This window comes from Puma concolor, chromosome C2 (genome assembly GCF_028749965.1).
Source record: "Puma concolor isolate L17-30 chromosome C2, mPumCon1.1.hap2, whole genome shotgun sequence".
Taxonomy (NCBI): Eukaryota; Metazoa; Chordata; class Mammalia; order Carnivora; family Felidae; genus Puma; species Puma concolor.
Window position 1 is genome coordinate 34,769,631 of NC_141675.1, and position 15,884 is coordinate 34,785,514.

The 15,884-nt window shown below is 41.1% G+C and overlaps 1 protein-coding gene across 1 annotated transcript; it reads right to left on the reverse strand.

Moving 5' to 3' along the window:
- Positions 1-4,668: 4,668 nt before the first annotated feature.
- Positions 4,669-5,515, reverse strand: LOC112850251 (proline-rich protein 23A-like). Its single transcript, XM_025913874.2, has one exon. It carries the CDS (start codon positions 5,419-5,421, stop codon positions 4,669-4,671), a length of 753 nt encoding a protein of 250 aa, XP_025769659.2. The 5' UTR covers positions 5,422-5,515.
- Between the last annotated feature and the right edge of the window lie 10,369 nt (positions 5,516-15,884).

The window sequence follows — 15,884 nt, forward strand, 5'->3', positions numbered from 1 at the left end:
TAGATTATTTTTGCTTTTGTTTCTCCTGCCTCCAGAGATGTGTTGAGTAAGAAGTTGCTGTGGCCGATGTCAAAGAGTTTTTTTTTGCCTGCTTTCTCCTTGAGGATTTTGATGGCTTCTTGTCTCACATTTAGGTCTTTCATCCATTTTGAGTTTATTTTTGTGTATGGTGTGAGAAAGTGGTCCAGTTTCATTCTTCTGCATGTCGCTGTCCAGTTGTCCCAGCACCATTTTCTGAAGATACTGTCTTTATTCCATTGGATATTCTTTCCTGCTTTGTCAAAGATTAGTTGCCCATACGTTTGTGGGTTCATTTCTGGGTTCTCTATTCTGATCCATTGGTCTGAGTGTCTGTTTTTGTGCCAGTACCATACTGTCTTGATGATTACTGCTTTGTAATACTTCTTGATACAATAGATTCTTGGTAAGCAGAGTTTTTGAGATGAAGTACCTATGACTAATGTCAGAATTAAAAGCCCCAGCAGGACTGCCCATCCAGAACAATTTTGTTTCCTCATTGTTAACATGGGCTAATGTGCTACTGTAGCCCTGGCCCCCACCTTCTCCATAGCATGATTATCCTGTCCTACAATATCTCCATCTTCTGCCCCTGTCCAATCCCACCATCCTCGCTGCTCCTTCACTCTGACCATAGGTAAACCAAGTTAGATGTGATCATTTTTTAAAAGGATGAATTTGAGGATTCTGTTTTCTTTTTCAGCAGGAAGTTCAAATGGATGCAGTACCTTCAAACTAAAACATATCCAGCAATAGAGTGAAGAAACTAAATAATACTCTAGTATTCCAAAAGAACTATTTTTAATATATATTTTTATTTTTCAGTTTTCATTTTATTTATTAATTTTTTTTACATTTAAGTAATTTCTACACCCAACATGGGACTCGAACAACTCACAACCTTGAAAAGAAAAGTTGCATGCCCTTCTGACAGAGTCAGCCAGCTGCATTTATATATATATATATATATATATATATATATATATATATATATATATTTATATATTTATATCTCCACAGACACACACGTATATAATTTTATTTTATTAATGTTTATTTATTTGTTTTTGAGGGGGGAAGGGGCAGAGAAAGAGGGAGAGAGGAAATTCCAAGCTGACAGCATGGAGCTGGATGTGGGGGCTCAAGGCTCAATCTCACCAACCGTGAGATTATGACCGAAACTGAGGTCAAGAGTCAGATACTTAACTGATTGAGTCACCCGGGCACCCCCAAAACCTCCTTTTTCTTGGCCTTCTCCTAAACCATTGTGAAGAGTTTTTACTTACAGAAGCTGAAAGTCATGAGACATGTGAGTGATGAATGCTTACACTCTTAAACCTGTCCCTCTTTTCCTTTCCACATACTACTCTTAGGTAAGACTGGCCTTTTTTTCTTTCCATTCTTGCCCAGTTAGAACTACTCTGTCTCCTCTGCTTAATGGTTTCTATTAAAACTCTATGTTCCAATTTCCAAAATTGGCTGTTGATATTTAAAGGTTGCTTAGGAAATTAAGATAACAATTTTTCTGCCTGGAGAAAACTGATTCTCATATTTACCTAGTAATGGGCTAAAAAGAGTCAGCTTGAAACTCTGGACTGACAGCTAACTGCTTTAATCTAGGGTGTACTTGTCTTATCCACTGAAAAGGTTAAAGACATTAGATTTAATGAGTGAGAAGCTGAGAGTAAGATTTGCAGTATATGAAAATATATCTGAAATTATTTTTAAAGTATCATTCCAATTACACATGAAAATTTTCATCGTCTTACCAGTAATTGGGGAATTGCAGTTTTAAAAAATGAGGTACCATTGGCAAACAACTTAAAGTTTGGTGATACAAGGGGCGCCTGGGTGGCTCAGTTGGTTAAGCGTCTGGCTTCGGCTCAGGTCATGATCTTGTGGGTCATGAGTTTGAGCCCTGTGATAGGCTCTGAGCTGACAGCTCAGAGCCTGGAGCCTGCTTCTGATTCTGTGTCTCCCTCTCTCTCTGCCCCTCCCTTACTTGCACTCTGTCTCTCTTTCTCTCTCAAAAATAAATGAACATTAAAGTTTGGTGATACAGTGTGGTGAAAGACTGCTAGAAGCTGTTTAAATTGTTACAACCACTCTAGAGAACAATTTGGCTATATCTTACAAAACTGTATATGTACACGCCATACTACACATAAATATAATTTCTAGGTATATTTCCTACAGAAACTCTTCCTCAGGTGCATAAGATGACAAGTGTGAGGATGTTTACTACAGTATTGTTTGTAATATTAAAAACTATAAACACAAATATCCATTAATAAATTAATGAATAAAATATGGTATATCCATGTGATGGAACTGGAAATCTTTAGGAGAAATGAGCCATATATATACAGGTGACCCTTGAACAATGAGAGCATTAGGGGTGCTGACCACACACAGTAAAAAATCTGTGTGTAACTTTGATTAACTACTGATAGCCTACTGTTGACCAGAGCCTTACTGATAACATGAACGGCCAATTTAACACATATTTTGTGCACTATATGTATGTGTATATGTATGTATTATATATGTATATATTTATTCACCATAAAAAAGAGTGAAATCTTGCCATTTGCAATGACATGGATGGAGCTAGAAAGTATTAGGCTAAGCTAAATAAGTCAGTCAGAGAAAGACAAATACCATACGATTTCACTCATATGTGGAGATGGGGGGGATGGGTGAAATAGGCGATGGGGATCAAGGAGTGCACTTGTGATAAGCACTGGTGTTGTATCAAAGTGTTAAATCACTATATTGTACACTTGAAACTAATATTACACTGTGTGTTGGGGTGCCTGGGGGGCTCAGTTGGTCAAGCATCTGACTCTTGATTTCGGCTCAGGTCATGATCTCCCGGTTCGGTTTGTAAATTTGAGTCACACATTGGGCTCTGCTCTGTGCTGACAAGTGCACAACCTGCTTGGGAATCTCTCTCTCTCCCTCTGCCCCTTCTCCCCAGTCATGCTCTCTCTCTCTTTCTCTCAAAATAAATAAATAAACTTAAATAAGAAATATTACACTGTATGTTCCCTGAAATTTAAGTAAAAACTTAAAAACAAAGAAATACCCATTTGACTGTTTAGCTACAGGAGAATACAGGAGAATAGTGTACAGTCTGCTTCTGTAATGAAACAATGTCATGGCTTTTCCTTTCCTCCTTCCATTAAATATTATTTTCAGGGGTGCCTCGGTGGCTCAGTTGGTTAAACATTTGACTTCAGCTTATGTCATGATCTCACAGTTGGTGAGTTTGAGCCCTATATCAGGCTCTGCACTGATAGTGTAGAGCCTGCTTGGGATTCTCTCTCTGTCTCTTTCTGTCTGCCCCTCCCCTAATTGTGCTCTCTCTCTCAAAATAAGTAAACTTTAAGAAAACATTATTTTCACCGTTTTTTATTCTAATTTTAGAAATACTTCCCCAAAGCCCAATGCATTACATTTGTGTGCCATTCATTCATTCATTCATTCAGTATGCATTTATCTTGATTGACCAGGTCCAGGGAAAGGAGTTTAGAAAGCAAGAAGAGAAAAAGAAAATTAGTGATTAGGTTTTATCCAAATATTCAAGACCTATATGAAGAAAATTATAATTTCTTTACTGCTAATCATAAAGATCAGAAAGTGGAGGTGAATAGACGAATATTAAGATAAAAGAAATCAATATTATGATGTTGCAGTGGGCAGTGCAATGCACCACCTAGATCCTCTTTATGAGAAATTTTTCCATAAGTGCTAGAAGAAGTGCTATGGACAGCCTTCAGCTGCCATGCCCTTTAGAAACTGTCTCACCTGAAGAAAGTGGCCTTGCCCTGGGCTATGGTCCTTCCCTGGTCTCTCACACCCAGTGGCTGATTGATGAGGGAAGAGGGCTATTTCAGCCTTCCCTGGGACAACGCTGACCAGCCATTCTGACTCCCGAGCTCCCAAAGAGGTTGCTGAGGCTGTCACTGGATCTGCAGCACTTTAACTTCTCCTCGTCTCCCTACTGTTTACTTGGCCTTTTTTTCACAAAGCTCTTCTTAATAAATATTGAGCATGCTAAAAGCAAACAAACAAACAAACAAACAAAAACTGGTGATCAGAAGCACCTCCAAGGGCATTGGAGAATTCATAGAGGTAAATTCACAATTACAAAGGTAAGGAAAAACAACCTGAAGTGGAGAGAAAGGAGACAGGCATTGGGAGGTGATGAAAAAAGGGGATAAATTGGAAAAAAAATGAGATGACTCTGAAGCAAGAGTAGGGGTGAAACAAGAAGAATAGGGTTGGCTGAAGATGACAGAAGTGGAAGAAACAGCTCATGCACCACAAGCAAGGGACCTGAAAATCCGTCGTTGATTATGTGTGGTCTACTCTCCCTGCTAAAGGTCCTTACCAGACTCTATCTATCTATCTATCTATCTATCTATCTATCTATCCATCCATCCATCCATCCACCCACCCATCCATGCCTGCTACCGATCAAGGCATTTAGCTAAACAAAATGAGACAAAAACGAAATAACAAAAACTGCAGCTGCCCATTGTCTACGATGCAGATGCTTCATCTCTGAGTGGTGGTATGTGTTCACAGCGTGTAGTGGAGGATCACTAGTGCCGAAGCCGGGTGGTGAGAGATTGTGGGAGCAGTTCATTCCTGGAACAGACGTCTCCGGGCCTTGCGAGAAGGACCCGGAGGGCGCTGGGGGCGCGCGTGGGGGCCTGGACTCGGAGAGGGAGGTAGAGGTTGGAGTGGCGAGTCGGGGAAGGGCTCCAGAAGGTGGACGTCCAGGTTGAAGTAGCGGAAAGAAGAGCGTCTCTCTGGACTAGGAGTGGGGGCCCAAGACCGCGGCTCTGGTACCTGGCCCACACGGTAGGGGTTGGCCACGCTTCCCGCGCAGGGGCGGAGCCCAGCGACGGAGCCGGCTGCAGGGTCCATCCGAGGGGGCAGGAACGCGGGGTCCGCGTCTTCCTCGTAGACCTCTTCTTGGGGGGCCATCTGTGGGACAGATGCGCAGAAGAATCCTTGCTCGACGGCGACGTCATGCCCGGGCGCGCCCAGGAAAGCGCCGGGTTCCAGGCCGACAAGCGAGTGGCCCTGCTCTCCTGAGCGCAGGAGGGCCTCGGGGACCAGCAGCAGGGTGAGCTCTTTGACAGACACTTGCAGGACCGACGTTGGCTCGGGCTCCAGCACCAGGTCGACGTCGTCCAGGGACATCTGCAGGGCACATCCCGTGGCCAGGACCACCACCGAGGTGAGGGCACCGGCGGCCGGGGGCCCCTCCAGGCCTTCCAGGCCTGCAAGCTCCTCGGTTCGTCTGCGCTTGGCGGGGCCGGGTCCTCCGGTCGACGGTCCGGGACAGGGCGCAGGGTAGGCGCTGGGGCTGCGGGGCCGGCTGCCCATGACCTGGACGACGCTGCGGGTGGCGCTGCCGGGGCCTGGCGGAGGGCGTGAGGGGCTGGGTCCTGCACGCAGTGACAGGTCTCGACGACAGGTGAGGCGGCGGGGCGCAGCACGGCGCGACGCAGAGTGAGTGCCCGGGAGTTCTGGGGGCGCCTCCCGGGAGACCCTCTGTCCAGGTTCTGGTGGCGCAGAGTAGGCCCTCACACGTCAGGGTAAGCATTGAATTATTAATAGGAGAAGTCAGGTGACCGGCAGAGGAGGTTTCAATATAAGCCCCGCCTCCTGCCTAACGGGGGATTAGATTTAGTGACGTGCAGTAGCGGGAGGTTTTTAAGAAACTGTAGCGAGAATACCCCTTGGATGTGCCTGTGGGTTCCACTGGCCTTTATTGCCTTTCTTCTGGGGGGTGGGGTGGGGTGAGGGGTGGAGAGCCAGAGCACAGGGTCAAAAACTGCTTGTTTACTTTAAGAAGTAGTCCTTGCCTGGGGCGCCTGGGTGGCTCAGCCCGTTAAGCTTCCCACTTAGGTTCAGGTCATGACCTCGTGGTTCCTGGGTTGGAGCCCTGCATGGGGCTCTGTGCTGGCATTGAGGAGCCTGCTTGGAATTCTCTCTCTCTCTCTGCCACCCCCTGACTCGCACGTCCTCTCTTTCAAAATAAATAAATAAGCTTTACAAAAAAAAGTAGTCTGTGTCTAATGTCCTCTAAGGTTTTACAGGAGATATGAAAAGCCTTTACTTCCTCATGGATCACTGTTTCCCTGCCCCACTCACATGGTCCTTGAAATTCTTCTCATTCGGGAGAGAAATTAGAAATCCTAATTTTCTGTGATAAAAAAAGCTTTAAAAAAAATGATCAAGGCAAACTAACTGCAGTTTTGTTTTTCCTACCTGCAGTTTTGGTGGTGGTTGTTGTTGCAAGCCAGACTGTGGTAATTATTAATAACGGTAGCAAAATATATCCTAAGGTTAACTTTATATATTCAAAATTACTACCTGACTTGTATTATACTTGTTTAAAAAATTAGTTTATTCAGTCCTCACTAGTAAAACTCACAGGAAAGAAGGAATTTCAGAAAATGAAATAGTATTTTTTTCTGGATCTGTTTCCTCAGGCAAAGGAAACAAAATGGAAAAAGATGATTTCAACACATTAAATAGAAAAAGTCCCAAAACTCAATAATATCAAAGATGGCAAAAACATCAACACACATTACACAGAAGATGTGGCATGAATGGCTGGTATATAGTACTGCTAAAGCCAATGTTCAAGAGTTTACTGCCTATGTTTCCTTTAGGAGTTTTATTGTTTCAGATCTTACATTTAGGTCTTTAATCCATTTTGAGTTTATTTTTGTGTGTGGTACAAGGAAATACTTTAGATTCATTCTTTTTTATGTAGTTGTCCAGTTTACCCAGCACTGTTTATTGAAGAGGCTGTCTTTTTGCCATTGAATATTCTTTCATCCTTTATCATAGATTAATTTATCATGTAAGTGTGGATTTCTTTCTGGGCTCTTAATTCTGTTCTATTGATATATGTGTCCTTTTTTGTGCCAGTACCATACTGTTTTGATTATTGTAGCTTTGTAGTATATTTTGAAACGTGGGGTTGTGATTCCTTAAGCTTTGTTTTTCTTTCTTACATTTGCTTTGGCTATTCAGGTTGTGTGTGTGTGTGTGTGTGTGTGTGTGTGTGTGTGTGTGAGCTTCCATACAAATTTTAGTTCTGTGAAATTTTCTAGTTCTGTGAAAAATACTATTGGCATTCTGATAAGCATTGTATTGAATCTGTAGATTTCTTTGAGTAGTATGGATATTTTGGCAATGTTAATTCGTCTAATCCATGAGGAATGTATCTTCGTTCTTTTCATTTGTATCTTTTCACTTATTTGTGTCATCTTCAAGTTCTTTCATCAGTTTCTTATAGTTTTCAGGGCACAGGTCTTTCACCTGCTTGGTTAAGTTTACCCTTAGGTATTTAATTCTTAATTTCTTCTTCTGCTACTTTGTTATTAGTGTATAGATGTACAACTAATATGAGATTCCTATATCCTGCACTTTACAGAACTCATTTGTCAGTTCTAACAGGTTTTTTTTTTTTTGTTTTTTTTTGGTGGAGTTTTTAGCGTTTTGTTTTCCATATGGTATATTGTCATCTGCAAATAATGACAATTTTACTTCTTCCTCATCATTTTGTATGCATTTTATTTATTTATATTGTCTGATTGCAGTGGCTAGAACTTGTAGTACTATGTGAATAAAAGTTGTGAGAGTAGACATCCCCGTCTTCTTCCTGATCTTAGAAAAGCTTTTAGCTTTTCACCACTGAGTATAATGTTAATTGTGGGTTCATCACAGATGGATTTTTATTATGTCAAGGCATGTTTCCTGTAAACCTACTATGTTGAGTTTTTTATCATGAATAGAGGTTGAATTTTGTCAAATGCTTTTTCTGTCTCTGTTGAGATGATCATATGGTTTTTATCCTTCATTTTGTTAATGTAGTTTATCATATGGATTGATTTGTAGTTATTGAGTTATCATTGCATCCCTGAAATAAATCCCACTTAACCGTGGTGACTGAGGATTTTTGCATCTATGTTCATCAGAGATATTGGTCTATAACCAATTGTCCCAGTACTTTTTAGTTGAAAAATTCTTTCCCCACTGAACTGCATCATTTCCTGCATTACATACTTTTTATGTGTGGGTCTGTCTTCAATTTTTCTTTCTTTATTTTTTTTTTAGGTTTTATGGATTTTTAACAGAGCCAACATTACATTTCTTTTGGAATATTGTTGTTTTGCTTGCAATATAGGACTCAGGAAAAAGAGCTGTTAATCTTCTGGGGCCTTCAGCTGAATGAACTATCCTACCTGTTGTTGTGGTTTGATTTTTCTATTCTGTTGCATTGATTTAATTGCCTAGCCTGAGGCAATTTCACACAATTAATACTTTTAATACTTACATTTGATACATTTAGTAAAATATAATAATTAACACAATGCTAATGAAATTGGTATGTTTTCATAATAAGGTTTTTGGGTCTACAAAATCTTTGTTTATGCTCATTTAAAAATTTAAAAAAATGTTTATTTGAGAGAGAGAGAGGGAGAGATCAGGGGAGGGGTAGAGAGAGAGGGAGACACAGAATCTGAAGCAGGCTCCAGGCTCTGAGCTGTCAATACAGAGCCCGATGTGGGGCTCGAACTCACGAACTGCAAGTCCATGACCTGAGCTGAAGTTGGATGCTTAACCTACTGAGCCACCAAGGCGCCCCTGTTTATGCTTATTTTTGAAAGATAGTTTCATTAAATGAAAAATCCCAGGTCAAAACAAATGTTTTCTAGCAGTACTTTGCTGCTGTTATTTACTGGCTTCCATTGTTGGTTTTGAGTTGTCTGATTGACTGCCTTTTCATTGTAGTTGTCGTTTCTTTCTGTGTACAAAAAGTACTCTCTTTGAATTTTTGGGCTTACAAGAATTCACCTAAATATGTAATTTTTTTTTTTTATTTAAAAAAAAATTTTTTTTTCAACGTTTATTTATTTTTGGGACAGAGAGAGACAGAGCATGAATGGGCGAGGGGCAGAGAGAGAGGGAGACACAGAATCGGAAACAGGCTCCAGGCTCTGAGCCATCAGCCCAGAGCCTGACGCGGGGCTCGAACTCACAGACCGCGAGATCGTGACCTGGCTGAAGTCGGACGCTTAACCGACTGCGCCACCCAGGCGCCCCAAATATGTAATTTTTAAACGTATCAATCTTGAAAGTTATTGTGCTTTCTGAATGAGGACACCATACTGTAGCCAGAACTATGTATATTATTGGAAATGTTTCTTTTTCTCCGTCTTCAGTGCTGAAAGTCTTGCTACTGCTATCTGCCTTAGGGTCATGAAGATTAATCTCATTTTACTTTTGTTCATGGTAGGATCTGTTCATCCCTCATATCCCAGATTTAAATCCTCAAACACCCAGTATATGGTATTTTCAACCTTCCATTCTTCTACATCTCTTACACTTTTTCTTCATTTTGCCTTCTGGAGTCCATAGTCAATCACAGTGAAAAATCTTCAACTCCCCTGATATTACCTTTAACTTTCTACTATAACTGAAATCTTCTGAGTACCGTGCTTTCCCTGGAGGCTTCTGAAGTGGAACCTGTTTTTCTCCCACACCCTTAGTACTGATGACTAGACGTCTGATACATGTTCTTCTTGCTCCTCATTGATGATCCCCAAACATTTATTCATCCTTCCCGAATTTCATGTCATCAGAGTGTAGCCAGCGTCTAATCTGTGTTGGTGCAGTCCTCTACCCTCCCAACTCCCCTCTACCTCCCAACAGGGCTCCTCTCCTTCCTCCTTAAATGGTATTTACTCTTGGCTTTTTGTCACTCTCTCCCATTTTGATGCTTTCATAATTCCTGGCAATTTCAAAATATACTTAGGTGGTTCTTCCAGAATACTGGTATGTCTCCATCCTGTTCAACTCTCATGCAATGCAGACTCCCCTATCTCAGTTCCTAGTCAGCATCTCTACCTGGATATGTAAGAGGCACTTCAAATGACACATGTTCAAAACTAAATGTATCTCAGTTTTTCTATACCTGTTCCCTCAGGGTCTTTCCAAATCTTAGAGAATAACACTTCCATCCTTTTTGTACTCAGGCCCCAAACTCTCGAGTTTTCCTTTTTGTTACCCTTGACTCTTTCTCATCTTTTACATCAAGAAATCTAGTTTTCTTTATCTTCAAAATATATCCAACCAACTCCATACTGCTTCATACCTCTCCTCTTATGACTATGGACTACTTTAATGTAAGGCAGCATTATTTCTTGTGTGAATTGTATTCCATGAAGACAGTGATTTTTTAAAAAATTTTCTTTTTAAGTTTATTTCTTCTGAGAGAGATGGAGACAGTGTGACTGGGGGAGGGACAGAGAGAGAGGGTGACACAGAATCCCAAGTAGGCTCTGCACTGCAGTGCAAAGCCAGATGCGGGGTTGATCCCATGAACCCTGAGATCATGACCTGAGCAGAAACCAAGAGTCGGACACTTAACTGAGTGAGCCACCCAGGCACCGCTCCATGAAGATAGTGATTTATTCACTTTTGAGAGACAGAGACAGAGTGAGCATGAGTGGGGGAGGGGCAGAGAGAGAGGGGGACACAGAATCCAAAGCAGGCTACAGGCTCTGAGCGTTCAACACAGAGCCTGACACGGGGCTTGAACCCATGAACCGGGAGATCATGACCTGGGCTGAAGTCAGACGCTCAACCGACTGAGCCACCCAGGTGCCCTGAAAATAGTGATTTTTTAACTGTTTTATTCTCTGTAGTCTCTGTATTTTCAGAGTTTGGAAAATGCCTGGTACATACCTAACACTTAGTACATATTTGTTGAATGAATGAATAAATGAATGAATGAATGAATGATTTTCTTCTATCATCACATCTGGAGAATTCTCATTCATTATCTCTGTGAATAATGGTACTTCCCTATTCTCTGTGTTCTCCCTCTCTATCTCCAACAATGTAGAGCTGCTCCTTTTCTTTTCTTTTTAAAAACTATTTATTTTGAGAGAGAGAGAGAAAGAGAGAGAGAGCACAAGCAGGGGGAGGGGCAGAGAGAGAGAAGGAGAGAGAGAATCCCAAAAAGATTCTGCGCTATCAGCTCAGAGTCTGACGTGGGGCTCGATCTCTTGACTGATCATGAGATCATAACCTGAGCTGAAATCAAGAGTTGGACGCTTAACTGACTGAGTCACCTAGGCGCCCCAGAACTGCTCCCTTTCTGACAATGTTTCTTAGTCTCCCTTTCATATCTTATGTTTTTACTGTCTTTAGTTTTATGGATGATTTATCTAGTCCAGTATTTCCATTTTCAATTCTGTCTACATTGTTGCTTAACCCATTTATTGTATTTCTTACTTCCAGGTTTACATATTTAATCCTTAGAAGTTTTCTTTAGTTCTTTTTTTAAAGCTGCCATATCTTTTGGCATTTTTTTCTCAGCCACACTTCTGTTGCCCTTTTTTATGTACCCAGTCAAGTTAAATTTATTGAAAAATATTTTTATATCTGATAATTAATGAACATCTATGATTTGAAGAGCTGATTCTCTTTTTTCTTGTTTTGGATGTATGTCATTTATTCTCACTTATAGTGGTTTGTTTTCTTACATGTTCTTTGATTTGAATTATGAGTTTAGAATCACTGGAGGGTTATGTCTGAGAATAAGGTGTATTCTTCTTCGAGAACATTTGTTTTACCATTGCCAGGTTCACCATTTACCAGAGAACATTTTTTTAAATGTTTATTTATTTTGGAGAGACATAGAGACAGAGTGCGAGTGGGGGAGGGGCAGAGAGAGGGAGACACAGAATCTGAAGTGGGCTCCAGGCTCTGAGTTGTCAGCACAGAGCTCCATGCGAGGCTCAAACCAAGATCATGACCTGAACCGAAGTTGGATGCTTAGCTTTAACTGACTGAGCCACCCAGGGACCCCTACCAGAGAACTTTTTAAACTTGGGTCCTTCCACCCCTCAGTGGATTGTGTTTCATTCTACCTGGAGCCAAAGCTGAGACAAATACATTTAAATCCCATCTCCTTTTTTATTATGTATTCCCCCCGCCCCCTTTTGCTTGTTAGATTACCTATTGGAGGCATCACATTCTGAAAGCCTGGAGCTTTTTTCAGGGCTATGCTACTACTGAACTTTATTTTATATCCTTTATAAATTTTTTTTTTCAACGTTTATTTATTTTGGGGACAGAGAGAGACAGAGCATGAACGGGGGAGGGGCAGAGAGAGAGGGAGACACAGAATCGGAAACAGGCTCCAGGCTCCGAGCCATCAGCCCAGAGCCTGACGTGGGGCTCGAACTCACGGACCGCGAGATCGTGACCTGGCTGAAGTCGGACGCTTAACCGACTGCGCCACCCAGGCGCCCCTTATATCCTTTATAAACGGGCCATTAACACCAAAGCTTTAGGTCACCATAGGATGTTAGGTACCCCTGTGTACCCTCTTGTTTCAGCACCCATTTTCCTCTCTGGATTTGTGATATGTCATCTATTTTTTGCTTTGAGGATTTCTCTTACATTTTAAAATGTTTATTTATTTATTTTGACAGAGAGAGAGAGAGAGAGAGCAAGCGAGCAAGCAGGGGTTGGGGAGAGGCAAAGAGAAGACAGAGAGGGAGAGAGAGAATCCCAAGCAGGCTCCTCACTGTCAGCACAGAGCCTCATGTGGGGCTCCACGAACCATGAGATCATGACATGGGCTGAAATCAAGAGTTGGATGCTCAACTGACTGAGCCCCTCTCTTACAGTTTCTTTTACAAGCTGTGATATGATTTTAAAAATATTAAAATAGTTTTTATCCACCAGTTTCAGTAGTGTTGTTCTTGAGGATTTTTGGACTATTTGGCTCACATACTGTTGAAAATGGATGTCCTCAGTTTTTCCTAGGTAGATGAGGAGAGTCATGCAATAGAAGACTTAGTTTTGCAAACAAGGGCATCTTCTGTCTTTAGAATAATCAGGAGTTTAGGCTAGGACTTGTGACTGATTAATTTCTGTGTTATGGGGGTGGGAGGAGGCATGATTGTGGTGGGAATTGTGGACAAAATGGTAGAATAGGGGGGTTCCTTCTACTGGAGGCAGAGAGCACTGAAAGGAAGTGTTAAACCATATTAAATAGAGACATCAACTTTTATTTTATTTTATTTTTTTTAAATTTTTTTTTCAACGTTTATTTATTTTTGGGACAGAGAGAGACAGAGCATGAACGGGGGAGGGGCAGAGAGAGAGGGAGACACAGAATCGGAAACAGGCTCCAGGCTCTGAGCCATCAGCCCAGAGCCTGACGCGGGGCTCGAACTCACGGACCGTGAGATCGTGACCTGGCTGAAGTCGGACGCTTAACCGACTGCGCCACCCAGGCGCCCCGAGACATCAACTTTTAAAAGAAAGATTCAAGTCTCCAGGGGCCAGACATACAGTAGAAAATCCAATCTCTGAATGGACAGCTGATATTTTGATGTATTTGTGGTACTGAAACTAAAATCTGTAGTAGCAACTAGGATTTCTGCTCCTTTGAGGGGACTGAAAACCAGCCCATGGCCAATCCTCAGAGGGTGAAGAATCACTGACCACTATTCCATGGTTGTGTCTGTAGTTGATCAAAGAGAGATTGAAACTCAGAATTGCCACTGTGTGATTGTTTGGGGATTAGACCTGTGACTTTTCAGGGAGACAAGTTATAAGAGTCCCACAATCCTTGGTTCTGAGTTATGGTCCACCAGGAAGTAGAAACTAAAAATTCTAACTGTGGGATACAGAAGATGAATTTCCACTTGAAATGTGCCCGCCAGTGAAAATTACCAAGAACACGAAGCAATCTCATGTGATTAAAAGCAAATAGGAGATTCCACCTGTGAGGGAATTGAATTAATTGAGTTTTAAATTAATGTTAAAAATTTTTAGAATATAAAAGATGGAATACCATCTATGAAATAAAAACAAAAGTTTATGATACCAAACGGGGAAGTGTTGAAATGGAAAGGAAGTAAAAATCTTTAAAAGAAAAAAATGTAGTCTTTGAAATGAGAACTTTCTTGCAGATGTATAAACAGAACACTGGATGCTGTTGAAAAAAAGATCAGTTAATTAGATTAAAGAATAAAGAAATATGAAATTGACACACTCTAAATATGTTAAGAGTCATGGGAGATTGAGTGATGCCATTATATATCTGATTAGATTTCCATACAGAAGGATATATGGGATATTTCAAGAGATAAAGTCCAAGATTTTGTGGGATTCCAGGCAAGAGAACATTTCCCATAATGATAGTTAATCAAATTTCATCAAGCCAAATAAAAATAGAATATACCCCACAGATATTACAGTAAAACTGTAGGACACCAGCGGGAAAGAAAACATTAAAAAATATGCTAAAATTAACAGCAGAATCAAATATAAAAAATAACCATTTGATTGGCAGAAGACTTCTTGCCTACAATGGCAACAAAAAAGGCAGAACAATGAACTAATGTATTCAAAGTAGTTAAATATCACTTTAGAATTAAGAATGAATGTGTACTATAACATTTTCGGACATGTAAGACTAATAGAGTTTACTACACGTAAGCATGTTCAGACTTACAAAACCAAGATAGTTTTACTACACATAGGATCTAGTGGAAAGAACTATTAAAGGATATTCTTTAGCAAGAAGAAAATTGAGGCTAGAATTGAGAATGTAGTAGGAGAATAAAAGGGGGCAGAAGAATTAATAAGGCATGTTGGCAAACTGAAAGAGTATTGATGTTCTTTAAAAATGAAATGGGGACCTTGAGTGGCTCGTTCAGTTAAGCATTCAGACTCTTGATTTCCGGCTGAGGTCTGGACCTCAGGATCTTGAGATCTAGCCCCTCCCTCAGGCTCCCTGCTGTAGGTGGAGCCTCCTTAAGATTCTCTCTCTCCATCTTCCTCCAATCCCTTCCCCCTGCGCAGGCGCATGCACACACACACGCACTGTCTCTCTCTCTCAAAAAAAGTCATTTTGTTGACTTCAGCCTTACGAGTAGTACTTTATTTTATAAATAGATGAAACAAATATGGTAATACATTAATTTAAAAAAATTAAAAATTTGGTTTACATAAGAAAAACTCAGGGTAGAATTGGAAAGGTATAAAACTATGTGGAATAGCAGGAATGCAAACATTTTACAACAGTCTATTGCTTGAAATTACTGATCACGAGATTTAAAAGAGAAATACATATCCCAATGCATGCTGAAAACATCTGATAAGATCTAAGATTTACTCACAACGAAAAGGGAACTGATTGGAAGAGAACTTCAGGCGGTTGAGATGTAGCTATGAACAAACATTATACTATTATGTATGGTAACCATCATACTATTTTGCAGTTTTCGAGAAAAGCAGGTGGAAACACCAAGAAATTGAAAAGCCATGGCTAAATCTCACAACATGAGAAATCCAGTGATTTCTTGATTTGGGGAGAACCAGGAGACCAACGGTATAGTGCTGGAGAAAGAGTAGAGTTTGACAGAAAATAACTGACGTAAAACGAGGGGGAATGGAGGGGTCTTTCTTGTAAAGAAGCCCAGAGTTCTGAAAACACATTGGTATCTCTGGGCAGATTTTCGACTTCAAAGATAAGATCCAGAATCCTTTCTCTTTCTGACATCTTCATCTGCTACGATGGCCAGTCTGCACGGAAAAAGGAATTGCTTGTACCTGAGGTGCACAGTTTCCAGGTTGCGGAAAATCCAGTGCACAGGGTGCTGGGAATGCCATAGGGCCTCCAGGCGGGTTGCCAGAATCGTGTGTGTGTGTGTGTGTGTGTGTGTGTGTGTGTGTGTGTGTGTGTGTGTGTGGCGGGGTGGGGTGGGGGTGGGGGGAGGCGCACAGGGAGCGCGGGCAAT